This window comes from Filicampus tigris, chromosome 16 (genome assembly GCF_054856515.1).
Source record: "Filicampus tigris isolate MCC_2025a chromosome 16, RoL_Ftig_1.0, whole genome shotgun sequence".
Classification (NCBI taxonomy): domain Eukaryota; kingdom Metazoa; phylum Chordata; class Actinopteri; order Syngnathiformes; family Syngnathidae; genus Filicampus; species Filicampus tigris.
Window position 1 is genome coordinate 11,571,961 of NC_141232.1, and position 26,577 is coordinate 11,598,537.

General features: G+C 42.0%; 5 protein-coding genes and 1 long non-coding RNA gene across 19 annotated transcripts in view; 4 read left to right on the forward strand and 2 right to left on the reverse strand.

The window, feature by feature from the left end:
• The first annotated feature begins 210 nt into the window (after positions 1-210).
• atp6v0ca (ATPase H+ transporting V0 subunit ca) lies at positions 211-5,376 on the forward strand. Its single transcript, XM_086056321.1, has 3 exons — positions 211-457; positions 2,747-2,930; positions 4,266-5,376. Exons 1-3 carry the CDS (start codon positions 382-384, stop codon positions 4,468-4,470), a joined length of 465 nt encoding a protein of 154 aa, XP_085912447.1. The 5' UTR covers positions 211-381; the 3' UTR covers positions 4,471-5,376.
• A 246-nt stretch (positions 5,377-5,622) lies between these two features.
• Positions 5,623-9,951, forward strand: spsb3a (splA/ryanodine receptor domain and SOCS box containing 3a). 3 transcript variants are annotated; one of them, XM_086054650.1, is made up of 7 exons: positions 5,623-5,693; positions 6,501-6,697; positions 6,776-6,950; positions 7,031-7,218; positions 7,306-7,408; positions 7,544-7,669; positions 8,437-9,951. In XM_086054650.1, exons 2-7 carry the CDS (start codon positions 6,572-6,574, stop codon positions 8,826-8,828), a joined length of 1,110 nt encoding a protein of 369 aa, XP_085910776.1. In that variant the 5' UTR covers positions 5,623-5,693; positions 6,501-6,571; the 3' UTR covers positions 8,829-9,951. The 3 variants fall into 3 exon arrangements, with proteins under 3 accessions (XP_085910776.1, XP_085910774.1, XP_085910775.1); XM_086054648.1 differs by lacking the exon at positions 5,623-5,693 and adding an exon at positions 5,868-6,045; XM_086054649.1 differs by lacking the exon at positions 5,623-5,693 and adding an exon at positions 5,868-6,041.
• A 382-nt stretch (positions 9,952-10,333) lies between these two features.
• Positions 10,334-12,292, forward strand: mrps34 (mitochondrial ribosomal protein S34). Its single transcript, XM_086054652.1, has 4 exons — positions 10,334-10,477; positions 10,638-10,973; positions 11,104-11,146; positions 11,876-12,292. The coding sequence occupies exons 2-4, from the start codon at positions 10,656-10,658 to the stop codon at positions 12,172-12,174; spliced, it is 660 nt and encodes a 219-aa protein (XP_085910778.1). The 5' UTR covers positions 10,334-10,477; positions 10,638-10,655; the 3' UTR covers positions 12,175-12,292.
• Positions 11,205-13,863, reverse strand: LOC147134734 (uncharacterized). The gene is made up of 3 exons (XR_015089974.1): positions 13,728-13,863; positions 13,005-13,058; positions 11,205-12,236 (listed from the first exon to the last, which is right to left on the reverse strand). It is a non-coding gene; the product is annotated as an uncharacterized LOC147134734 (long non-coding RNA).
• nme3 (NME/NM23 nucleoside diphosphate kinase 3) lies at positions 13,581-21,050 on the forward strand. 3 transcript variants are annotated; one of them, XR_015089973.1, is made up of 6 exons: positions 13,581-13,710; positions 14,701-14,831; positions 14,915-15,016; positions 15,274-15,386; positions 16,210-16,387; positions 21,028-21,050. XR_015089973.1 is itself a non-coding variant. In XM_086054653.1 (5 exons), exons 1-5 carry the CDS (start codon positions 13,665-13,667, stop codon positions 16,322-16,324), a joined length of 507 nt encoding a protein of 168 aa, XP_085910779.1. In that variant the 5' UTR covers positions 13,581-13,664; the 3' UTR covers positions 16,325-17,317. The 3 variants fall into 3 exon arrangements, 1 of the variants encoding a protein (XP_085910779.1); XR_015089972.1 differs by lacking the exon at positions 21,028-21,050 and adding an exon at positions 17,029-17,317; XM_086054653.1 differs by lacking the exon at positions 21,028-21,050 and having other exon boundaries at positions 16,210-17,317.
• Positions 17,365-26,577, reverse strand: part of mapk8ip3 (mitogen-activated protein kinase 8 interacting protein 3) — a 30,483-nt gene continuing 21,270 nt past the window's right edge. For 9 of the 10 annotated variants that reach the window (XM_086054639.1, XM_086054637.1, XM_086054646.1 and 6 more), the window contains 12 exons: positions 25,989-26,186; positions 25,698-25,881; positions 25,506-25,625; positions 24,965-25,045; positions 24,784-24,851; positions 23,673-23,821; positions 22,074-22,245; positions 21,842-21,955; positions 21,088-21,126; positions 20,000-20,164; positions 19,489-19,635; positions 17,365-18,732 (listed from right to left, as the gene is read on the reverse strand). In XM_086054639.1, coding sequence (XP_085910765.1) covers positions 18,608-18,732; positions 19,489-19,635; positions 20,000-20,164; positions 21,088-21,126; positions 21,842-21,955; positions 22,074-22,245; positions 23,673-23,821; positions 24,784-24,851; positions 24,965-25,045; positions 25,506-25,625; positions 25,698-25,881; positions 25,989-26,186 — 1,562 coding nt within the window. In that variant the 3' untranslated portion in view covers positions 17,365-18,607. The remainder of the gene's footprint in view (positions 18,733-19,488; positions 19,636-19,999; positions 20,165-21,087; positions 21,127-21,841; positions 21,956-22,073; positions 22,246-23,672; positions 23,822-24,783; positions 24,852-24,964; positions 25,046-25,505; positions 25,626-25,697; positions 25,882-25,988; positions 26,187-26,577) is intronic. The other variant, XM_086054641.1, reaches the window with a different exon arrangement.

The window sequence follows — 26,577 nt, forward strand, 5'->3', positions numbered from 1 at the left end:
CACTATATAAACTCGGTTCATTCTACTCAGAACATGTAATGTCGTCCATCAATCTGCTTTAATTAGAGGCATGCATTCAAATGACTTCAAATTATATTATCTCTAAGGATTTACAGGGCGTTGAATGTTACCATTAAAGTAGTATATTTCCATAATTATGGCGTCAAGCACCCCCGAATCCTAACAAATGGTTCCTTCCGAGTCGGTTCGTCATGTGACTTTTTCCGTTTCGCCATTTTCCCCTTCTGCACCGGTTCTCTAGCCTGCTGTAGCCTGTGGCAACACTCCCTTTTCAAATCTGTCCGAGGCTGACGGTGGGATAGAGGTAAACGCTAAGAGAATCTTCTAACGTCGCTTCTTGGGCCCGTAAATACTGCGAGAATGTCATCCGAGGAGAGCCCCGAGTACTCGCCTTTCTTCGCTGTGATGGGAGCCTCTGCGGCCATGGTTTTCAGTGGTAACTACAACTGCTTCTTCGCTTGACATTTGATGTTCATCAGTAGCTTCACCTGCGCTGCAATCCGAATCGGTGACCGCAAACATCGGCTGCGTGTTTAGTTAAGCGCGATCGAATTGAGTAAGAAGTGCTGACGGTTCGTACACTAGCAGGGGATGCGTGTCATTAGGCGGGGGACGGTTTGCTACCACCCGGCCTTTGTCGAAACAAGCGAGCGACCAACAGCTGATGCTAGATCGGCTGTCATCGGATTGAACGACGTCTAATACACTGTAATATTGAGGATATAGTCTGAAATAATGCTCTCGCATTTCGATTATCCGTTTTGAATGGAATCGCACGCATTAGAGAAGAGGCTGTTTGAGGCCTGATGTCACTGAATGACAGGGAAGGAGAAAAGCACACGTCCACTCATTCATTCGTGAGGGCCTCTTGCTTGACATGCATTGGGCGAGGAGCATAGCGTACACCCGGTGCGTTTCATCCAACTGTCTGGAAAAGTGGAGGACACCACCTTTTATGTCCAGTCGGAGTTTGGATTAACATTTCGGCCCAGGGATGTCAACGTCAGTGTGCTTAGGATTTAACTCAGAGGTTCTGTACTAACTGAACCCATCTATCCATGCATTCTTTGCTCTGCTCATCCTCACGAGAATCGCAGGTATGCTAGGGCCAATCCCATCTGACTTTGGGCAATAGGCGGGGGTACAGCCTGGACTAGTCACCTATGTTTATGCATTTGTGTGTGTCACAATATGCAGTCACCTCATCATATTACATGTAGATAACACATTGATGGATAACTAGTTTTATAATCCGAAGGAAAATAGTTTGTTCGCTTATTGTTTCATTTATCTCAAAAAAGGGTTTGGAGACGGATTAATGCTCACATTACCGCAGTGTCATTAAAAGTGAAGACAATTTGCAAGTTTGGTAAAGACTTCAGCAAGTTATGTGAAATAGACATGATTTGGTCTGGTGGGCCAGGTGAGATAAAGAAGCAGGCCAAGTCTGGCCCCAGGGCCTCAAATTTGACACGCGTTGTAGCCACATGTTAAATACCGTATTAAATTGCTTTGAGAATATATTAAAAGCCCACTGTACTTGTGGCATACAATATAAGGCTTGATGCTTGTGAAACACCTAAAAGTGACCTTGTCAAGGATAGTTGTAATAAAATGAAATTGGTCATTCGACTACAAACAACCTGTACTTGTACGTACCACACAAATGTAAGTAAAGTAAGCACATTTCACTTACAGTATATAGCACAGAGAGGACTCACAAAGTGCTGCACATAGATAACACATCTATACTTGTATAAAGTAATATTTTACAGTTCGTACAACAAAAACAGAGGAGGAGACAAAAGCATGAATATTGTTTCTAATTTAGAATGAGATAACATGGACCTAAGTGAAAATAGCAGGAACGGGCTACAATTTTAATGTTCGGCAAAAAGCATGGCCCGATCAAATATAAAATGTAATATTGTTGGCCTTAAATTGAGTTTCCCGTCTTGCTGTCACAGACTGAAGCAACACTCAGGTTTCAACACAACAAAAAACAAACATAATCTTACTACCAGAGTTATCTTAAGTTAACTAGATGTTTATTAGTGCGGTTGTACTTTGCACTCTATATTGCATCATCCTGAGAGGTATTTGTAATTATTATAGTTGGATTCATTTAAGACACTTAAAAATGTGGATTTATACGACCACAGAAAACTACAACCACACTAATAAACAATCGGTCAAAAGCATCATCACTTCAGTCAGGATTAGCTTTACTTGTTTTGCAGTTTCAGAATGGTTTTAAATCCAATACCATTAAGTGTAGTATATGACATTTGCCTAATATCTTCATTTATTGACCAACTGGACATAGAAGTGACGTCCTCTTCCTCTCCAGCCACTAAAAGAAATTAGACGACCCAGCAGTGTTGCTGCATGATGCACTCATAGCAAATGGCTCACCATTTACTTAGTCTTGGAATCATAAGCAGAAAAAATCACTACATGTTGGTTGTTTTCTGTCCCAAGCAATGAAAACAAGTGTTATTATTCAATGCCCATTAATTAACAAATGCTTAAAAGTGAGGTGACATTCCTACTGCATCAAGTGAGAAGAGGAGTTGCTGTGGTGTATTTGTTTGCTTCCAGTGTGTCTGAGCTATAATTTCACTTTTCACACTTTAAAATGACACCTAGTGATCACAATGTGTTGCATTGTGAACATAAAAAAAAAAAAGGACTGTTAACAGTTAGCCACATCTTTCTCCTTAAGCTCTAGGTGCGGCGTATGGAACAGCGAAGAGCGGCACAGGCATCGCTGCCATGTCGGTGATGAGGCCGGAGCTCATTATGAAGTCCATCATTCCTGTGGTCATGGCGGGTATCATCGCCATCTACGGTCTGGTGGTGGCAGTGCTGATAGCAAACAACATCTCAGAGAGGGTCACTCTCTACAAGTAAGAATCATCACATACGGACTGCTGCTGTCTGAACACGGGGTTTTATGTTTACTGGCGTGCCTAAGTTGGAATACTCTACAAGAGCCGAATTATCTGAAAAGCCAATGCAATCAAACAACCGTCATGAATTCATTCATTTAAGATGTGTGTGGGTTTTTTTCGACCAAGATTTTATAAATGATGCCTCTTTGCAAAATGTAGTCACATTGACTATAACATAAAGCACATCTACATAGTCTAATGAGTTCCAATGCAAAACCTGTGTCAAAAATTCAGCCTTTACAAAGGTAATTACTTGCTGAAAGACTCGCATAGCAGCAATGGCTAATGGCAAAGTAGTATTTGGCGTCAAGGAGTATGTTGAAGTGATGCATCTCAACTGTACTAAAATCTTTTTATGTCAGCAGGAGCTACTGTAAGTTTAGCCTGGGTTGTTTGCGGACGTTAGAAGGGTTCTTCTTCAATCTGGCTCTGCTGAGTGGCCCGACTGAATCCTTATTATTGCTTGACAAATAAAAAAAAAAAAATTGAATCGAATCACCTGTAAGCCATTTATTTTTGCCGTTATGTAAATTGAGTTTAAAATATTTAAGCGTTGGTACTATATTTAGGATTAAATCTATTAATTTATGCAGTAATAAAAAATATCGGGGCACATGAAGTGCTCAGTTTTTTTTTTGTTTTTTGTTTTTTTTTCTATTCACGTCAGGAATAGGGACAGGGTTCGTTCCCCGTCTCCTATGAGTAGTTTACTGTTTACTGTATGGCTGAATAAGAGGCATGCGCTCACATCTCTGTATGATTCATCTTGAGCCCGCTACAAACTTCAACAATGAAGATATAGCTACATGAATACCTCTCAATCAAAATTGAGCATTATGATCATTTGTGAAGGCGGACTGTGTTGTATCAGATCTCGTCCAATTGTCCCGACACACCTAGCGTACTGCAACTTGTTGACGGTACGCCTTGCTTGCTTGCTAGCTTTTTCCAAGCCCCCACAAAGCACAGCTGTGTCTGTCACATTGCTGTATTCCAAACATTCCCTTCATTTTTCCTTGTCACCCCACTGATGATGACGTCGACAGCAAGTGGCAAAATGGCCGCTTCCTAAAGATGGTTAAGAACGGGTGGATTTTGCTGCTTAATTCATAGTCCACAAATGCAATATTAATCAGAATGCCATGTTTAGACCAGCGGGGGCGCATAGAACATACTATTGTGAAAAACATTTTCGACTTCCACTTTAAGCACACTGACATGGAAGGTGCCTTTATTGGTTTGGACCTTTTGTTCCATGTTTTCACCTATCATTTCTGTTTCCTTCAACAGAAGCTTCCTCCATCTGGGCGCCGGTCTGAGTGTTGGCCTGAGCGGTCTGGCGGCCGGCTTCGCTATCGGCATCGTAGGTGACGCCGGCGTGAGAGGCACGGCCCAGCAGCCCCGCCTCTTCGTGGGCATGATCTTGATCCTGATCTTCGCCGAGGTGCTGGGGCTTTACGGCCTGATCGTGGCTCTTATCCTATCTACAAAATAAGCGTCCACACCAGCGCCATTTCATTCATTCCACATTGAAGCAGCGAGAACAAATAGATTTTCACCAACTTCCATGACACCAAGAGGGCCTGACAGGATGGGATGGCAAGCTGAGGCGCGTCGCCGTTGGACCTGGCAGTTGTGTCATCAATAGTTGTGATCTGTCCAAATTGTATTTTTCAAGCCATCCAGTTGTGTCAGGTGCGGTGTACAGAGCGAGCATGAAGATGTTGGTTGTTGTGGGATGATGTGTGGACAGTCTGCCTGATGTGTTGTCTGATCTTATCCTGTACAGTGGTCACCCCTTGTAAATGTAGTAATCAGTCTGTGGTGTGCTGAGTATCAACGTTCATTTCCCCCGCCCCACCACCCAACAACACCCTACTTTAATTTCTGCTTTTGTCACTCTTATCCGACACTACAGCGGAGTTGTGCACATCAGTATTTTCATTATTTTAATGTTCTTTTTGGGGACCATTTTTGAATCACAGCAGTGAAGAGCTGTCAACTTTTTTTTTTGCTATTTATGGAACGCTATGAAGACTTTATGAAACTGTCTAAATGGAGTACTGTTTATTAAATACCCTATATACATAAAAATATATAAATTATCTGTGTATAGTTAGAGTAACCGCACTGTTGGTAATTGTTCAAAGTGCTTGAAATTCCTCTGGATGTAGTGTGATTTATTAATGGAGGATGTCCACATGTTCATGCTTCATGCATGAAGTTGAAAGTGCGTGTGATCTGAGTGCATCATGTGTGCAAGTGAATTTATGTTTACTATGGCATCTTCAAACACTATTATTGTCAACCTGTAGTGCTGCTGTCTTGATTTTGTTTGTTTCAAGGTCACTGTTCAACTGTGCTAGTCAGATTTCCAAATAAAACTCATCCTCCTCCAGAACATTGTAGTCAAGCTATTTCTTTAAAAATCGAGTCCAATTGACTTCAGATTAAAAGGATTTTTTTTTAGAGAAAACATAATCCCAAAGGATTCATTTTCAAATGTTACTTTTTGTTTGCTTCAGATGAAAATTAGCAACATAGTTCTTGCTGTCGTGCGTGACAGGAAAGGTAAATGGAGAAAACAGGTTGAGCAACTTGTTTTTCTCCACTTGTGACCTTCACGATCACTTTAGAGCAGGAATAAAACACATTCATGTAATACTGTCGATCATTTACAAAATATCAATGATTTCCCTGCCATTATTCACACTTAAGGTAAATTATATTGCAATTTATTTGTGTATTATATTAAATGCTGCTTTGTTGTATGACCAGTTTATGATGACATCATTGCATAAAACATGTAATAGCGTATGTATAAATTACTATAAGTATTTAACCGCCTAATTCATTCATAGTTATTTTTATTGTTTCCATTGAAAACTTCCGGAAAGGGAAGGCGCTGAGTGCAGACTGAGCTCCATATCCGCTTGCATGTTATTGTTTACGATCGCACTATAAGAAAACTGGGTCACGCAAAAATACAAAGCATACAGTCACACATTCCTTCGTCGGCTCTGGATATGCGCCTTTAATGAAGATTCTCCGTTCCGTCGCCAACAGGCAGGTAACGCTGATGCTACAATGCTACTATAGTAGCCAACCAAAGCTAACTAGCTTGTAATGTATATTTGCATTTTCATTGTATATGGGAAATTAGCCACACGTTCTCTGATAGTTAAGTCTGTGTTCAACACATTCGGATACAGCAAAAATAACCGTTATGAAGTGAGTCAATTTAACAGTGAAAAAAAAAAGCTAATATCGAAATAGTTGCTTATAAGCGGTCACTCGGTTCGATGATCAAAATGGGGAAAAAAAACAAGCATCACATGATGATATGCAACCATCCAGAATGTGAACATTTGTATTGTTAAATAGTTTTTAACCTAATTTAAAATTAGTACGTCACGTAGATGCTGACCGGGTGCTACAAGATTGTATTTCATCACACTTGATCAGATGATTAAGTCACTGGGTTCACCATTAAAAATCATTTGTCCTCTTGCGGCCGCTGGACAGATGCTGTTTGACACCTTAGCATCTCGATTCAACGTGACCGCTAAGTGAGAGTCAAGATCCTCGTTGCTGCCATGTCCAGACGAGGCAGGAACAGCCGCGCTTGGCGATACGTTTGGGGTGGAATACGGCGAGATGCTGATGCCAGAGCGCTTGTCTTGGCCTCGGAAAGTGACGGATGGGGCTATGAGCGCCTGGAGGTTAGCACTTATCTGTAACTGAGATGCTGAGTAAATGAATGAGCTCTGCATTCCTGTCAATTCCTCTACGCTCTCAAGTACAGCGATTCGGATTCGGAAGCTGACTACTCGGCGGTGATGGTCCATCCCGTGCCCAGCGCTGTGCCCGTGACCGGAGAGTCTTACTGTGGCTGCGACTACCAGGCTGAGACTATCCATCACCGGCAAGGTTTTTACCAAGTCAAAGACTGTCACTGTGGAGAGAATGATCAAGGTCAGATCTACTATAGTGTGGGATGCATTGTTAGTGTATCCCGGTGGATTTTTAAATCTTGACTGTTTGGACCATTTTAGATTTTGACTGGGTTTGGGATGCCGGCAGCCGATCAACAGCAACATTACTGAGCTGCGACAATCGCGAAGTCAACTTTCACTCCGAGTACAGCTGCGGCACGGCTGCAATCCGTGGTTCCAAGGAGCTGGCGGATGGGCAACACTTTTGGGAAATCAAGATGACGTCCCCCGTTTATGGAACAGACATGGTATGCGCACGGGCTGGAATAATGGAAACCAATTTTGTTGTCATGAAGCTTAAGTGGATTTGTTCTCTAAACTGTCACTTGTCCCAGATGGTTGGAATCGGTACTTCTGATGTCAACCTTGACAAATACAGGCATTCGTTCTGCAGCCTTTTGGGAAAAGATGTGGACAGCTGGGGTCTGTCTTACACTGGTACAAGCCTCCATTCTGAACAAAACTAATGCAAGCATGTTGATTAAGCAACTTCTGTTTTTAGACTTTAATATACAAGCTATCAATAGTTCTTGATACAGAGGCAGACATCTAATGTCGCGTTGTTTTGGACAGGTTTGTTGCATCATAAAGGAGACAAGATGAACTTTTCCTCTTGGTTTGGCCAGGGCTCTATCATTGGCATTCATTTGGACACGTGGCATGGCACACTTACATTTTTCAAGAATCGCAAGTGCATAGGTAAGTTTAAAAGAATGAAGTGGAATATTTTAACCACACATGCTAATTTCTGAATGCCTAAATTGGTTGCGCACTTTTCTTTCAGATATTTGCTTAATAGATGCACATGATGCCCCCTCAAAAAAATGCACAAATTCTGTGGGGACACATACCCAACCACTGCATAAAAATTGGATTATCGGAAATAAAGTTATTACGAACTCTAATAATTGCATACAAAAGTGTCTTTGCAAATTGGTGGCCACTCGAGGTTGTGTGAGCTGCTGCTCGTTATCTGTATTATTATTTAGCATTAGCACAAGTCAGTGAAAAGAGTGCTTTCTCAAATGTCCGTTTTGATGACATTAGATGGGAAACTTAAAAAAAAGAGGGACTAAGCACAGGCAGAAGTGGATTTTCGTCCGTTTATGTAATCATCACTAAGATGGCCGAGTCAATGTGGCAACAATGTGACACGGGATTCTGGTTAAGATAAGCAAAACTTAAAAGTGAGTTAAAGCGGCAGCAGGCTTCCACTTAACAGTTCAATAGATTGGCAAAAAAGTGTAGGCTATGTGAAATGTCAAATGTATTCACGTGAAAATTAAAAAAAAAAAAAAAAAAAGAAGACATTTGGGCATACCTGTTTTGCACAGGACAGTGACGATATACGAAATCTAATGTTTATCTTATATATCTCACGTACATATAGTACATAGAATGTACACTACCTGTCTAATAAACGTTATATGAATAGTTAGATGTGAATGTCTCCATTGTCCAACTAGGTGTTGCTGCCACTGATCTCCAGAACAAAAGGTTTTACCCGATGGCGTGCTCCACAGCAGCCAAAAGCAGCATGAAGGTGATCCGATCCTGTTCTGTGCCCACTTCCCTTTTGTACCTGTGCTGCGCTCGCCTTCGCCAGCTCCTGCCGGACTGCACAGACACCCTGGATGTCCTGCCCCTGCCGCCGGGGCTTCGCCACCTGCTGCATAACAAACTGGGTTGGCTGCTCAATCTCCACAGCGGCGCCGCAGACGAAATGGCCGACATCCCCGAACGTTCCCCGTGCTTGGCCGTCCCTCCCTCGGCCGGCCCGTCGTCCTCGGAGAGCGACTCGGAGGGCTGTACGTCCGACCCCGAGACCAGCCAGAGGAAGAGGTGCCGCTGGACTTGACATCCTGCGTTTGAACCAGGCAGACGTTACTGTTACCACTAGTTTAAAATCTCTGCCTCAAAACTTATCCTTCAAGTGGCTCGCAGTATTGAAGAAAGTAACCGTAAGGGAATGGTCTTCTCATGCCACAAAAACGTCTTTGTTCCCATCACTCACACGGTATCCATTGCAGGACTACTGTAGCAAAAAAGACGTCAACTGTAGATTTCTCTTGCTCTTCATGAACAGTGATTCGTTTTTTAATATGAGGACGAACTGTCAAGTGTAACACTGAAGTCTGGCTATATTTTGGTGGCCATTTTGGGTGGGTTTCTGAAAATGTGGGTCGCTCGGAATGAGCATTGCAGCTATGTTCTTTGTTGCCTGGTATGCAAATAGTGCATATTCTTAAACTGACTTAAACTGACACTCACTTAATCAAGGTAATCGCCTCTCTTGCCCTCTGCAGTTTGGTTATATTGTTTGTCAGATTAAGAATAAGTGGACTACTTTTGAGTGCACTTTGTCAAAATGTTCCAAAAGAAGGACCAACACTCTTTTTACTCTGGCGATAAGTGTTACATTCATCTGCCTTTATTTACTTCTACATCATGTTGAGAACTTTTAAAATATTTTTTGTATACTTTGCAAATACCTTAGCCAACTTTTTAACACTTTAAAGAAGGTCATTTGTAATAAAACAACTACGTTACATTTTTTATTTTATTTTATTGGAAACACTATTGAAAACGCAAAACTGTACAGCACATGGGAGGCTGATTCCACTAAGTTACAATGCATACAAGTATTTTGTACTTTCTGAAGAAACTGGAATATTTCTGTTACAGTACATCAAGGGTGGCGATAGAACCAGAAGGCCTCTTGTTTCCAGTAGTAGCTAAAAGATGATTGCAGATCTGATAGTCTAACTGTTGCTGTTATGTTTGTGGTCTTTCACACTACGTATTTGTCTTTTATTGATGCATCCAAGCACTTACCATTGTGTCATTTGATTAAAAAAGGAAAAAATGTACCATTTTCACTTAACGGTTAACATATTATTTGAAGGCCTTTCACTTGTTTAGTTTTTTTTCAACAGCATGATTTTCAGATGAAATTAAAGTGAATACTGAATATGCACAAATATGTTTTCTTTTGTGAACAACTGTAATAACACAGACGCCAACCTTTCATAGTTTATACAGATAGTCTAGGGGCTGCAAGCACATGGATGGCATTAGTAACACACATTATTATAACAAATTATTAATTGAGATCTGAAAATATTTTAGAACTGTTGATAGATAATTTGTACACCATTATGTAAGTGAGAAAAAGAACTTCGTTTTTTGGAATTAAATACTTCGAGCATCGAAAGATAAAGTTGTGGTTTTATTTTAGTTGTTTTCATAATTTAAAGCGAAACTAAACAGAAGTTCACGAGCTCAAGAAATTGGAATATTACATAAGCACGCAATACCACAAGTATCGGGAGGGAGGCAGCAAAGTACAGAATGACAGTTGTCAGCTACACCGGAATGTCAAGAAGTATAGGAACCATTTGCAAATAATTCACACGGACCCTTTAACTGACGGACCAACACTGCGGAAGTCGCGTGTTATTTTTGCGGAGGTCAATTGAAATTGTATCTCTTATCACAAAACTTCAGGTAATTTGTTTTTACCGGCGTTTGCATTTGATTTGATCATGGCTCCATAACCAACCAGCGACTTTAGATGGGGATTGCTTCACGAGAGTCATTAACAGAGAGTGCATCATGGTTTTGCAGAGTTAACAACATACACTGATGTCAGGCATCTCCTTCACAGGTCCTCACACACAGAGCCATGGTGAAGAAAAAGCGTCTTCGTCTCATAGCAGAGATGGCTCGGAAGATCCGCGCCTACCGGGAGCTGAAAAACCGACCGCGGGACTCGCAGAAGTACGCCCTTGACTACGACACCATGACGCGGACTCACACGGGGAAGATGCTGCCCGTGCTGGCTTGGCAGGATGTCCGCCGCGAGAGTCGCCTGTTCTCTCTGTTGGCCGGTATGCGGATGTTCGGCGTGGGCCGCGTGTTCACTCGTAAATCGTGGCTGGAGGACCACACGGAGCCCAGTTACTGGCAGATCACCAAAGTCAAGGTGGACTACACAGCTGAGGTAAGAGCAGTCTCGTTTGGTTTTGATAGGCAATTGTGGCAGACTGTCAGTGATGGCCTCAACACGATCAGTTCCATTTATGACTACAATACTAATATTTGTTCAAACTCATTTTCTAAAAAAAATAAAGGACATGGATCATGGAAAAGCCTGGGGCATCCTCACATATAAAGGTAAGCCACAGTAGTATCGTAAATTTAAACTATGCCCAGAAAACATTTGCCAGTCACAATTAGTTACTTTCATTTATTGTACATCAGTGGTCCTTTTTTGCACCCTTTCAAGTGAAGCAATACAGTGCCTTGAGAATTTAATTCCTTTACTTCCTTAAACATGCTCTTAACTCAAAACTAAGACTCAACCCAGCAGATATTTAATATTTACCAAAGTTTTGTCAATATAATCTTAATTTCTCATGAAACAGTAATTGCTGCTCTATAGGTCCAGGCAGGAAGTAATGGACTGGTTTGCCAAACATTACTCAGTATAAATGACATTCTCAGCCATCCTCACATTTGCCTGTAAAATATATGTTGATAATATTATATTCATGCTTAGATTGCATTATTGGTGTCTTGCTACCAATATTGGTACATTTGCTAATTTCATTTTGGTGTTATGATGACTAATGCATGGCTGCCAGAATGTTATTCTATGTGAATTACATCCTTCTCCAGCCTTTCATATGCCCATTAAGATGCAATGTCTATAAGTATACATATATGTATGTTACTTAGTGTGAATTAGTATTTTTTAAATAATCGGCTGATTTTTAAATTTTCTTTCTGCCCAATTGGCGTCAGCCTACAAAAATCCAGATTGGTCGGGCCCTACTTAAAACACTCCTATCACAAATCATCCCTAAATTGACAATAATTCATCTTAATCTGTGTATTTGTCAGGAAAAATGGAGAAAGAGGTCAAAGAAGTCGACAAAGTGATGTACCATGACTGGCGCATCGTTCCCAAGCACATCGAGCAACAGTTCAAGGAATTTGTGCCCCTTCCTGATCCTCCGGTGCGTTACGTCCCTTACCCTCCGTTGCTCCGTGCCATGAAGCTGGCGCGACACAAGCAAATGGAAGGCACCGTACTAGCAGAGGAGCCTCTTCTGCCTTTAGAAAGGGAAGTGGTGCTCACCAAAGACTATTTCCGGAGTCAGGACCAAGGGAAGAGGGTGAGACAGGAGACGGCTGTGTGATGTCCAGAATTGTGAAAGTGAAGGACGGGAACGATATGGTGCTTCTATCATCTGGAACCGACCTGTTTAATGTGTAAAATTACTTGTTAAATATATTATTAAAATTCATTTAAATGTACTGTGTACTTTTTTTTTTTTCTTACTCTCAAGACCAATTACAGCAGTATGATTATGTGGTACGACCATGACTTAAAGGGGAAGTCATCCTTCCAAATTTCTTCACAATATGTTCTATGCAACTCCACTAGTCTAAACACGAGATTCAGATTAATATGGCATTTTTGGAATATGAATTAAGCAGCAAAACACACCCGTTTTTATCGATCTCTGGGGCGGCCATTTTGCCACTTGTCGGCTGAAAATGTTATCACAGTTGCTCAGGTAACAGCCAATCAATCCCTCCCCCCACTTCAACTTTATGTGACGATGACTAACGAAGCGTTTGCTCCAACCTTTTCCAGCATCTGGACCAAAGTGCCGTTTTGCCGAAGGTAAGTAGACAAAACTTCACAATTAAACTGAATAAATCAAGCACTTTCATGCGTTAACTGTCTCATTTCTGTCCACAGGCTTGCATGTTCAACAGAACGGCCATGTTGACTGCAAAATGGCACAATGTCTGTGTTTTATGTAAAATATATAATTATTAAACAGACCAAATCAATTATTTGTGTGCGTGTGTGTTGATTCTTATTTCTGTGAACAGAAATGACCCTTAAAATCGCTGACTTCCTGTCTTTTGGGACATGGCGTCATGAGACTTTTGCATGTCTACCAAATGTCATACATCTTGTCAGGCTGAGCATTTTCAAGTGGAATGCTTGTGTTACCTTGTCTTTCAGGCCACCATGCTATTGAAGAGGCGTCCAGCTGTGCTCTCCTCACTAGTAAAACAAAAAGTCAACAAACTCACATAGGTTTGTTCTCCGACATACACTGTCAACTGTGGGACCTTTTATATAGACAAGTGTGTACCTTTCCAAATCATGTCCGAACTGAATTTACCAAAGGTGCCCTAGAAACATCTCATCTATCATTCTCAGTGGAAATATAGGATGCAGCTCATTTTTTAAATTACACAGCATATGATCTCTTACTTAAAAGAAAAGAAAAAGTGTTGTGTGTCGAACATGAGGAAGAATAACACATTCTGGAATAAGTCTTTAAAATAATTGCGGAAAAAGTCCAAATTGCCGCAACTAAACTCTGTACACTAAGGTCCCGGAAGATAGTGAAAATTTCATGTCGAGTTAGGGTATTATTACCATGTAGGACAAAGGTATTTCTAATTGCATCATCAAATAATATGAGGTGCTTTCCATTAACATGTTAAGTTTCTAAATAACCGACAAATTTAAAGAGATAGTCCGTATGTGCTTATTTTGCTGCAAGGACTCTGAACACACGGGACTCTGAACACACGTCCTAAGAAAAGTATGCATGTGCACTCTAGTCTTGCTCGCTGAAAGTGAACTTCGTCCACAGCTACCATGATATGCTTATTTCTCTCTTTGTTTTCGCAAATCTTCCAGTCAGGTCGGTGTCGTTTGTACCTTCTAATTCGTTGCCGCGTGCTTGTTTTCGGCTGGTGATGGCATTTGCGCTGAATGCTAACTTGTGTGTTTGGTTAGCCCGTGGGGAGTCATTGGTGAAGTTAGTTGGGAAACGCGTAGCATTGTGGGATCTGGCGGACATTTTGGGGCTAGCGGTTTCCATGGTGAATGTAAACAAGGCTTTGTAGTCTCTGCGTGACGCTGCAGAGTGGAGTGAAATACAGTACAGGAAAGGGAAGGGTGTTGACTGCCGTGGTTTATGTATAAGTGCAGTGCCCTCTGATGGCTAAACTGCAAATGATCAAATTTACAAATACAGCAGGGGACTAAATAATGATCTCCCCATCTGTAACTGCATTTAAAACGTCGCCTTTAAGTGGGTATTTTAGGAGAGAGAAAAAAATTCAAAACGGTTACATGATAAAATTATTTATTCAGACTGAAAAAGCATGAACTAAGATTTCATGTTTGATAGCTTTAAAAACGACAAAGGCAATAAACATCGTTTTGTGTTACACTGAAACAAAATAAAAGCTCGGACGCATGAGATGGCTTTCGTCCCAAACGTTCTTACTTCAGATATTCCCATATTTTACAGATTCTTATTTTTGACTAAACTGCGGCCATATATCGTTCAGAACTCTGAAAACGAACAAAACGAAATGGAGGCTAATCTAGCGCTTTTCTCAATTACGTCAGAAATGGGGATTACAGGAATTCCTTTCCATCACCCATGTCCCTAAAAATAACGATTGTGCAAGGGGTATCCGTGCCACTCGATAAAAGACGTGATCCGACTCCGGCGCTTGGATCAGCTGCCGAATCGACATGCTCGCATACCTGCTTTTAGGCATCACCAATGAATGATGATATGACCATTTATATTCAGTTTCATAGCACAGTCTCCCCTCTGTTGCTTGTGGGGGTCAAACTGAATGCAAACATTTGGTTTTATTGGTTGCTTTCTCTCCAGGCTGGACTGGTGTGAACGAGCGCACTTTTATCGCTATCAAACCAGACGCGGTGCAACGGAAACTGGTGGGCGTAATTGTGCAGCGTTTTGAGAGGAAAGGGTTCAAACTGGTGGCGCTCAAACTTATGCAGGTATAAGAAGAGAACACCACCTACAGTATGTTGTGCCTTATTTCTTATTATTAATTTTGACACCAAGTGTTTGTGTGTATCAGGTGTCAGAGGATCTTCTTCTGGACCACTATTGGGATTTGAGGGACAAGCCTTTCTTCAGTGGACTGATTCACTACATGAGGTCTGGTCCAGTGGTTGCCATGGTGAGATGATCTTGTGTTACAATAGCTCCCATTTTTTTTTTATTACTTCACTCAAGTGGCAGCGAATCTGAATCTCACTCCTCCTTTCTCACATTTTTGTTTGCTAAACAAAGCAAGCACATCAACAAAGCGGCTCGTGCCACTGTAATTTCATGAATTCTTTGCATACAGTAATTCAACTTGCTGTGGCTATGTGCGCCTCTACTTTGAACAGATGTAATAATGCTCCTTGCATACATGTCTGTGTGTTGATTCAGGTGTGGCAGGGTCTTGATGTGGTCAAGACAGCACGTAAGATGTTGGGCGAGACCAACCCGGCTGAGTCCCTCCCTGGGACTATTCGTGGAGACTACTGCGTGGATGTGGGAAGGTAGGAACAACTGATGCTCAACTTACGTGGGGTACACAGTATTTGTATCAGATCTCGCTTGCCCAGGCCCCCTCACACTTACAATTAAATAATTTTCCCGGCACAACGGTACTCCTGACCGATTCTCTGTTGAAAGGGTTAAAGTAAACGTACCATAGGCCAGGCGCAGTTCTGACCACGCCCCTTTAAAGCTGAAATCAACCCTAAAATTTCCTTTACAATATGTTCCATGCGCCTCCACTAGTGTAAACACGCCCTTCTGACTCATATTGCATTTGCGGAATATGAGTTAAGCAGAAAAATCCACCCGTTTTTGTCCATCTCAGGGGCGGCCATTTTGTCACTTGCTGTGGACTGAAAATGACATCATAGTGTCTAAGGGCTCTGGTAAAAAACAATCATGGCTCACCTGTTTTCTGAAGGAGAGCCATGATCGGTTGTTAACATGTATAAATTGCATAAATACACAAAATTAGTAATGTGTCGTGTAATTGATTCTATGATTGCATTCGACTGGGCTCCTTACTTGTCCTATGGAACATAATAGGAAAATGATTCCACTCATGTTGTCTAGTTCTTAACAGGATTACAGTTGCTTGTCGCTTTTTGGAAAAATTGTCACCCAATGGGCTAGAAAATTTGTGAAGTTAGCAACACTGACGGGGCTTTTGTAAACTTGCTGTTTGCAGCCATGTGTTAAATATCCATATCTAGGCTGCTTGATAATCTATAAAAAAAAGAAGAAAAAAAACATCCCGAGCAATAACCCCAATCAAAACAATGATTATTCAGTGTGGTGATGTGTGTGTTTGTACGCTGGCAGGAACGTGATTCATGGCAGCGACTCTGTTCCAAGTGCCCAGAAGGAAATCTGTCTGTGGTTCAAGCAGCACGAGCTCCAGCTGTGGGAGCGCAACAGCACGCCCTGGATCTATTGAGGACGACGATGTGGCTTCTGCATTTCAGCTTTGTCATCAGGCTTTGGCATCCGTCGCTTAGAGGTACTTGAGGTTTTTGACCAAAATATGTGTTTTTATATTAGAGCTACAATTTTGAGGAGAAAAGACTTGAGATAAGACACATTGAACACCAGCTTTGTTATTAATAACTAATAGGGGACAAGAAATGACTCACACGTTATAAAGTTGAATGAAAACGTGGCTCCTACAAAACATTTAAGTGGAAGTCAACCCCCTCAAAAAATCTTTGAAATATGTTCTCTATGCCTTCACTAGTCTAAACATGGCATTCTGATTACATAATATTGCGTTTGTGGAAGATGAGCTAAGCAGTGAAATCCACCCGTTTTTAACCCATTTCAGGGGGCGGCCATTTTGTCCCTTCTGTCGAGTGAATATGACTTCACAGTTGCTCCGGGCTGAGGTAACGAGATAACGTTACCCACAGGCGCAATATTAGAACGCCGTGTTTCGACTTTTGGGCCTGCATAGAACATATTCTTGTAAAGAAAATTTTGGGGTTGACTTTCCCTTTAACTCTAAAATATTCCTTTTAAAAAATGACTAGAGCTCATTCTTGCTGTGAGCTTAGTTACCTAAATTGGAACAAATAAGATGTGTGCAATGTGTTTACTTGAATCAGTTTGACAGCTGTACTGATTTTGCTCTCTTTTGCACACCAGAAAAGTAAGAAAAGGAAAAGCGAGCATGTCAAGGAAAGACTGTTCATGGCTTTCTAAAACAGCAACAGTGACATTACAAGCCAGTGTTTGCCTTTGGCAGCCATAATTTTGTTTTTTGTCTCAAAATATCCGTTGCTGAATTAGAAAATTGTCTATATTATTGTAAATTATTATTGTTTTGGGCATTTTACAACATCCAGCCTACTCAGTCGATTACTTTTGTTCATGATGATACAAGCTTGGTTTGTCTTGCAGTTGCTAGAATAAAATATTTCTTCATTTCTCGTCATTTGATGCGTTTGCATTGTGATGTATTGCATTTAGACACGCATCAACTTTGCTGTTAATCATCACACGTATGTTTAATATTTTATAATACACACAGAGATCGATGCATGAATTTCCATATTGACCAAAGAGGATGGGCTTTGTAGACATTTACAGTGACCTGTACACACAGTGACAACAAATCCACCTGCTTTATGTCACCTGAAGCACCGCAATGACATCAGATCTTAAATTTACATCAGGCAGCTGCAGGTTTACCAGGGGTCCTGTTTCTATTGACAAATATCTCTTTAAAGTGGAAGTCGACCCAAACATTTTTTTAAGAATATGTTCTATGCAGGCCCACTACTTGAAATACAGCATTCTGATTAATATTGTGTTTGTGGAATATGAGTTAAGCAACAAAATCCACCCGTTTTTAGCCGTCTGCGGGGGTGGCCATTTTGTCACTTCTGTCGACTGAAAATGACATCACACAACCTCCCACCCCCAGGGCTCGGATAACCAATCATAGCTCAGCTTCAGAAAACAGGCGAGACGTGATCGGTCGTTATCTGAGCCTTGAGGGTCTGTGATGTCATTTTCAGTCGACAGAAGCGACAAAATGGCCGCCCCCTGAGATAGCTAAAAACGTATATTTCATATTAATCTTATTCGCATGTTTCAACTAGTGGGCCTGCATAGAACATATTCTTGAGAAAAATAAGTTTGGGTTAACTTCCACATTAAGGTTGAGGTGAACATGCCTCCACCATCCAACCCATCCATTAGTAATCACTTTGTATGTATTCATTGTTAATATTACTACAAGTGTAATGGATGAAATCTAACTATTGGCTACTTGAATTGTAATCTCTCAGTCTCAGAATCTTTTTAAATGTTTTTGGTACATACAAAGGGGGAAGGGGGGGGGGGGGTCGAGCTGCTTTGAGAAGGATTTCTTGTTCACCAGTTGGCAAACTAAAGGAAGGGGAAGGAACCGTGGGGCTGATGCGGGACAATATAGGAGATAGTGCTTGAAGAGTGAATACACGACAGATAAGAGGCGTAGGGAGGTAAAGTAGTTATGAAGCTGAGTTACAAGGCCCACGATGATATTTCAAATGCCCTGATGGGGACAGTAAAAGCATGGCAGGCAGATTAGGAACGTACAAGGCATTAAAGTTAGTCGTTGACGGGGCACAAGGGGCGATGCACAGCTTGTACAGTGATGGATTTATAAGGGAGAACTTATACATGACCAGGGATTTACATTACAGAGTTTGAGTGGAAGGAGATAGCGTTAGAGAAGTCACTCGGGTATGTAAGACACTTGCCACACGATGATGTGGCTCCGCTCTGCTTTGCACAAAGCAGGTTTCACCTGGGAGCCGTCGTCGCTTTCTCCTTCCTCGGTCTCATCATCCTCGCCGTCCCCTGGGGACCACACACAAAAAGACAAAAACAGCATGTTAAGATTGTGCAATTACTTCTCTACATTGATTTTCATGGATTCAATATAAAAAGCTAAAACAAAAATCAAGATGGGGTTGTCTCCAGCTCACCCGCAACCCTAATGAGAACAAGGGCTATAGAACGGTTGTTCTTGAACTCTTTGGGTCTAGTGATACCTTACAAGCCCGGGATAGATTTTTCCAAGGACTCTCAAATAAACGTTAAATACCATGTTTACCCCTAAGTGCCATAGGAATTAAAAGTTGCCTTTTTTCTACAAATTCATAGAAAGTCAGACTCGTATAAGATTAGTAATAAATTAAGATAACAGTACTCAGAGTCGTATATTCTTTATCCTCTGCGAAGAATGACATATTAGTGGCGTACTGATGAGCTGAGAGTAGTTAAAGTGTCTCAATGAAAAGTCTGTCCGCCCAACTAGTACTTGCCCCCAGGTGGCCAAGTGGGGCACACCAGCAGGAGAAGCACTATGACCATTTGATTGATGGAATGTGTCAAAAACTGTTTAATTGTTAAATTATTTTTATGTCATGACGGTATGGTTTTAGAAAGCACAATATTATGGATTGCTAAAACACACATTACATTTTTTTAGGGGACGGGGGTCTATGGCAGAACGGATTTATGGCATTTCCAGTCATTTCAATGGGAAACGATTTGAGATGCAAGTGCTTTTGAGTTGTAAGCATGCTCACAGCTTGCTGAGTGAACACTCACCTATGCGGAAGTCAATGTAACCCTCTCCGCCGCTCAGCACCAACACATTTTGAACACTCTGGGCCTCCGTCTCGGGGGGAGCCGTGGAGCCCGGACCCTCTGTCGGGCTGTCCAGCACACTGCCATTCAGCGTGGCTAGAACGTTGCCTTGAACACAATGTGTCGTGAAAGATTCAACAAAAGTGCTGTACAAATGTTTTCAATTTTACTTAAGTGGTACACAAATATTGACGTAATCTGTTTGCTTCTTACTTCAAATCCTATGAGTATACAAGTCTTGTCTTCAACTTATTAAAAAAACATTTTTAAATGGATTGAACATATATTTGAACACACAAAAAGATATCAAACATAAAGTGGATAGAAAATTAATCGACGGCAGTACAGTACAGTTAAAGCTGGAAAGTTGAGCACAAACTCTTCCAGGATTTGTTTGGATTCACAAATCGTTTTGCCTATTAAAACCTACATTTACTATACAGCGATTTGACTCGGCATCAACAAGGCCTACCGGGGACTGTGACGAAGAACTTAACAGCATCGCGGTGTCCGTGGAAACAGAGCTGCGCCTGTGCCATGGAGCAGTAGGGGATGAAGCTCCCGTTGCTTTTCTCGGAGCCGTCGTCGCCGTACACGTGGATCACGCCTCCGGAAGATGTCGGTGACACCTTGTTGGCTGAAAGGACCACCCCAAAAAAAAAAAAACTTGCCAATGTCAATATGGTAATTTAGTCCAAATATACAAGCAGTACAAGTTTGCTCTAAGGAAAGAGGCTGAAAAAGGTCAAATAAAAACACCAGTTGCAAATTAGAGTGATGGGTTTCCGCACATCTTCTGCATGCAATAAGCCACACCAACATACTGTATACTTTTGAAGTCATCAACACAGTGTGGCAAAGATGAACAGCATGCAAAGCAACCAGCAACCAAGGGAGTGTCATGAAGTTCTGTATAAGTATAAATCAAATCGACCACATTTAAGAGAAATTGGACCTTTAGCACTGTTGGACCTGGATGCTAACATGCTACAATATGCCACATGGTCAATGTTGGCATGCTGTGTTTGCAGCCAATAGCGTTGACCTTTGCTACTTTTTTAGTTAGCATGTTAGAAAGCTGATGCAGTTTTAAATATCAAATTAATTATTATGGACAACGAAGCCATTTATGAACAAAAAGAGTACAAATAAAAAGGGCCCTGCAGTTACACTACTCACAAAAGTTAGAAATATTGAGCTTTTGGGCGAAATTTCAGGATGAACCTAAAATGCACAAGAACCTTTTCCCGGGTGAAGTTGATTTGACCTAAAAATTTTTGAACGTGCGTTAAATTGTTCAACGTTTCAGTACTCTTTTGAAGAAATTGTTGTTCTCTGACAAGGATTACTGAAACACGGATCAGTTGCAAACGGACGTTTAAAAGTTTAGAAAAGGTCAAAGTTCAGCTGAAGAGGTTATAGTGCATCTTTTCATTTATCCCTAACATTTTGCGATTACTGCATGTCACTTTTTTTTTTTTTTTTTTTTGCTTATTCGAGGGACACAAAGGCAAGTGAAGAGGAGGGCCAGTAGCGGGAGGAAGGAGCACTCCCACTTACCCCTCAAACCCAGGAGTTGTCCCCGGTGAAGGACCACCGCTACAGGAGGAGGGGGAAGAGGAGATGGAAGAGGAGGAGGAGGAGGAAAGAGAGCAGAGGAGAAAGTAGAGGAACAGTAGCAGAAACAGTTAGGACCCAGAGTGTCTGAGGAAGAGGGGAAGCCACTCAGGGGACAACACTGATGGCCTTTTCATATGAAAAGAGGAAGTCAATGGAAGAGATTACTATTTTATTTTCCAATACTTCTTTTTCCAGGAGTAATAGATCCGCCACCAAGGCCAAACCTCATTTGGATGAGCACCATTTTTTTTTGCGCTTCTTAATTTGGACCTTAAGATTGACACGTAAGATGAAATGGAAAAAAAATGGCTTTATGTTAAATATTTAACATTTTTATATTAACTGTTTCCATTCAGGGCGGCACGGTGGTCGACTGGGATAGGCTCCAGTCACGTAAATGTGATTTGATACACAAAATATTCTGCTGTGAATGAGTTATCTGAACCTAAAGCCGAAAGGCCCCGAATTTACAAAAGCAACCCAAAATGTTCTCAACCTCAACAGATTAAGGAGCTAAATGATGGCGCTGCAATGTAAAGACACTAAACTCACAACAAACACATGACAAAAACAAAGATTGTAAGGCCCCAAAAATGTGAACAACTGCTGTGATGCTTACTATTTGTTCTCAGTCAATTCATTCTGCACGTTTGATGCAAAAAACGCCCGACAGCTGTGTGTGACTGACACTCACTCTCTGTTAGTGGGATGGAAATGATCACACCATTTCCAGTCCCCACCCACAGGCGATTTCCACCAATCAGGAGAGCTGTGATGCGTACGAATGAGAAGCCCAGCTTTCCGGTGCCTGTGAAACACAAGACGGTAGTCAGGCAGAATGTGACTAACTAACTAACTAAGTATCTAGCTAGCTATTAGCTATCTAGCCACCCATCCATGAGTCTCTACAGAAGGCGTCCTCTGACCAAGCATCTTGCTGACGTAGGGCTCGATGTCCACATCCTGCAGGTGTTGGTGCGTGTGGGCGTGGTAAAGGCGCAATGTGGAGTCCAGCCGGATCGACACCCATACGCCGTCGCCGATCCAAGCCAGCTGGCGCACCTGGCTCTCCCTACGTGGGTGGGCGTCGAAGGACTTCTGTCGGAGGAGGAAGAGGGGACTGTCAGATTGCGCTTATCCGAGGGACCATCGGGACCATTGTACCTTATCATAGCTACAATTTAGATGTGTGCAAAGGATGAAGAGGAGATCCTTTCAGCTGAGCAAAAAGCGCAAAGCAGAAAAAGGCAAAAATTCTTCCTCTATCAAGAGCGTCTCCACATTACTGACCTCACGCGCGACAGCTAACAAAAAGCAATATATGCTTCAAGATCGTCTTTTCAGCAATGTCATCATGAACAAATGGAAAGCCGCAACCTTGTGGTATCTGCGGTTTTAGAATTTTCGCCACCAGTCATCATCTTCTTACTTCAAGTTCCGCTAAATTATTGTAACGTTGTGCTTCGACTGCCAGAAAAAGGCTTTACCACATCGAGTTGCTGGCCATCCGTTAAAGCGGAAAGTCAACCCAAACATATTTTTTTCAAGAATATGTTCTATGCAAGCCCACTATTTGAAACAAGGCATTCTGACAAATATTGCGTTTGTGGAATAAGAGTTAATCCGTTCGTTTTCAGCCATCTCTGGGGGCGGCCATTTTGTCACTTCTGTCGACTGAAAATGGCATCACAACTGCTCATGGCTCAGGTAACGACCAATCACGGCTCAGCTTCAGAAAACAGCTGAGCCGTGATTGGTCGTTACCTGAGCAGTTGTGATGTCATTTTCAGTCGACAGAAATGACAAAATGGCCGCCCCCTGAGATAGCTAAAAAGGGGTGGATTTTGCTGCTGAACTCTTATTCCACAAACGCAGTATTAATCAGAATGCCGTGTTTCAACTAGTGGGGACTGTTGGGAACATATTCTTGAAAAAAATATGTTTGGGTTGATTTCCGCTTTAAGGCATTGCAACGGTGGTGCAAGCCTGGGCAAGTTCTGATCCGAGAACAAGTCTATACAAGGATTGTTTTACAGTTCACCAACTTAGACTTTACAAAGTACCTATTATTTCCTTATGCTCAAGCAGTAAAATATAATGAAATAAGGTTAATACAAATATTGTCTCATTCAATCTCTCAAGTCGACAACATGTATAACATTGGTTACATTTCTTTACACGTGTGATATTTCTGAGAGTGATAATACACATGGGCTAAATTTCCTTAATAGCAATTTGTCATGATCTGCAATGTAATCTTGATGAAATCAATATCACACTCTTATTTATATTGTTGCATTGAACCTGGCAACTTTTTATACTCTACTTAAGGCCTGGCCTTCACTGGCGAACTCTGGTGTCCAATTTTGGAATTGTACAGTTAAGCCAATTGTAATTTCTTTCCTAGTCTTTAGCCCATTGCATTAACCAATTGTACCATCACTTCACCTGACGTGGCGCACACCACCCGACAGGACATGAACACTGTTTTACGCGAGACGAGGAAGGGAAAAGACGAGACTCGCCTCGATCTGCATGCTTTTCGGCTGAATGACGTGGATCTTGTTCTTGTAGCCGCACCAGACTTTATCGTGCACGACGGCCATGCAGCGGATGGAATGATGAGGTCGGCCCAGGTCCATGAGGTGGTAGTTGGACAAATCCCATTGGCCGTCTGCATGAAGACGGCAAACTCAATCATAGCATTCAGTGGTGAGTTCAGGGCCAGCAGTGAAGGATTATCAGAAGCACTGACCGATACAGTATTTATCGGTACGAACCTAGTATTAACTGAAATTCTAATGTTTGTTTCGTGAAATTGCATTCATCGAATCCCATCAGTCTATTTTTATTTCGTAGCATGCCAGGCAGTTGTCCTGCTTCCAGTACGTGCTTCTGAAAGTTACCATGTCATCGAAACATGATTTAGTAGAGCTGCCAATGTTACTTAAAGTACATTAGCTGTTGATGTAGCTGTGATGTTACGTTGTGTTTTTGTATAGTATTGATGGTTTATATAATTGTGAAATGATAGTGGTGGTATTAAAATGTCGATTAGGTTGGGTAAATCCCCAAGGGTTACGAATGCACGGGCCAACACTGATAGCGCCTTACTTTGTGAAAGCTATCAAAAAAACAAAGTAAACTTTCACCTAATCATTCATACTGTAATTACAATAAAGTATTGTGCTTAAAAGGGAAGTCAGCCCTAACATATTTTTTTCAAGAATATGTTCTGTGCAAGCCCACTAGTTGAAAAAAGGCATTCTGATAACTATTACGTTTGTGGAATAAGTGTTAATCCACTCGTTTTTAGCCATTTCTGGGGGCTGACCCGTTTTCTGAAGCTGAGCCGTGATTGGTCATTACCGGAGCACTGGGTAGTTGTGATGTCATTTTCAGTCGACGGAAATGACAAAATGGCCGCCCCCTGAGATGGCTAAAAACGTGTGGATTTCGCTGCTTAACTCATAGACCAGAAACGCAATATTAATCAGAATGCCGTGTTTCAACTAGTGGGCCTGCTGGGAACATATTCTTGAAAAAAACATGTTTGGGTTGATTTCCACTTTAAAACAGAATTTGGTGATTTAACAATCTATTAGGATTGAGATGAATCATAAAATTAAGCATTACCTTCTGATCTGTGGAATATGGCGAGGGTCCCGTCAGCAAGGGCCACCAGCACACGACCCTTCACGTGCCTGCAGTGGCGAGAAAGCACACCATTGGAGAAACTCAATCTCACTGGGAACAACAACAACAACAAAAGAGAGATGTCCTTAAACTACCAAACACGAAATGATGTTGCTCTTACACCAGGCTGAGCACAGAGTCTTTGAGTTTGATGGAGTGGAGGCAATTTTTCCAGTTGCCAACCGCTGAGTGGACATAAAGCCTGGAGGGTGACAGAAAAGAGTCATACAAACTGAAATGCTTGTCATGTTTGAAGCATGATAAATCAGTAAAATGAAATTAGTCTCTGGGCGAGCTTTGATTACAATATGTAATTCGCTAGAAGCATGGCATGCACTGGTAGAGCTAGCATTTTTTTTCTTGGTCGGCCAAGGATATCTCAAGAGGTCCACACAATAAAAACGTTTTTTTTTATTTTTATTTTTTTTAGAAACACCCAAAAATTTCAGAAAAGTCTGATAAAAAAATCATTCACTGCCAGGACCAGGGGAAATGTGGAAAAAACAAATACCAAAATACCAAAAGTCAATATCTGTTAACTGGGGGGGGGGTCCAAGCGTATTTCAGAGTGGGCCAGTGCCCCTGCGGCCCCCCCCTCTAGCTCCATAATTGGCATGAAATGCCCTGCGTTGCTATACAGCATGCAACAGGTGCACCCTTACCAGCCGTTCTGGGCCCCGAGCCACATGGTGGGTGCCATGCTGGTGTAATTCTTGGCTTCTTCACCAGCATCTTCAATCTCTGGAGGTACTGTCGTTTCTTCTTTGGACTGACCAGCGGCCCTGTGTGGACAACGCGCATGCTAACTTCTGTCTCTTTTTAACTGTCTCCGCATGTTCACACTTTGATTCCACCTGTCAGAGGCATCTGCTGAACGAGGCGGCGGATCGGTGAAGACGTGCTCCATGAACGGCCCTGAAGGTGCGGACCTGAGTTGTGTGTGACTGGACGTTGACTCTGGAACTTCGGTGGCCTCTGTGGCCTCCTCAGCAGACTGTGCTGGGAGAATCTTGTTGCTTGTGGGGGGAGCGGCGGGGGCTAAAGCACAACATCATTCAAAATTAACCTGACGCCTGGTAGAGCTGACACTGTCTCACCTCTCTGCGCTTAATACAAAGATGCAGGAGTTTTCGGGAGGTGCCCACCTTGTCCTTTGTCCATTATGGGAGTGTCAGTGCGTGAGGAGCAGTTGCTACGGGCAACACTGCAGTTAGTGGCGCAACCCACTAGCGTGATACCAGCCAACATACCCTCCACGCTGCCGCCATCCTCGCCTCCCCCTGCACCACCATCACCTGGATCCAAGACGATCTCACCAGCTGGATAGTCACTCTCACTGGCAGCTGTGTACACACAAAGAAAACATTTAAAGAGAAAGTCAAGTCCAAAATGTTCTTTTCAAACCACTCGTCCAAACATGGTATTCTGATTAATATTGCATTTATGAATTAAGCAACAAATTCCAACCCGTTTTTATCCATCTCAGGGGCGGCCATTTTGCCACTTGCTGCCGACTGAAAAAGACATCGCAGTGCCTCGGGGCTCAGCTTGCGAATGTCACATGAGCAAATCCAGAAAACAGGTGAGCCGTGACGGTCATTACCTGAGCGCTAGTGGGGGCACATAGAACATTTTTAACAAGACATTTTAAACTTGACTTCCCTATTAATCACTTTGTGTTCATGTGCTAAAGAGGGAGAATACTTTTGAGATATGGTGCGAAGTGCTAACAAT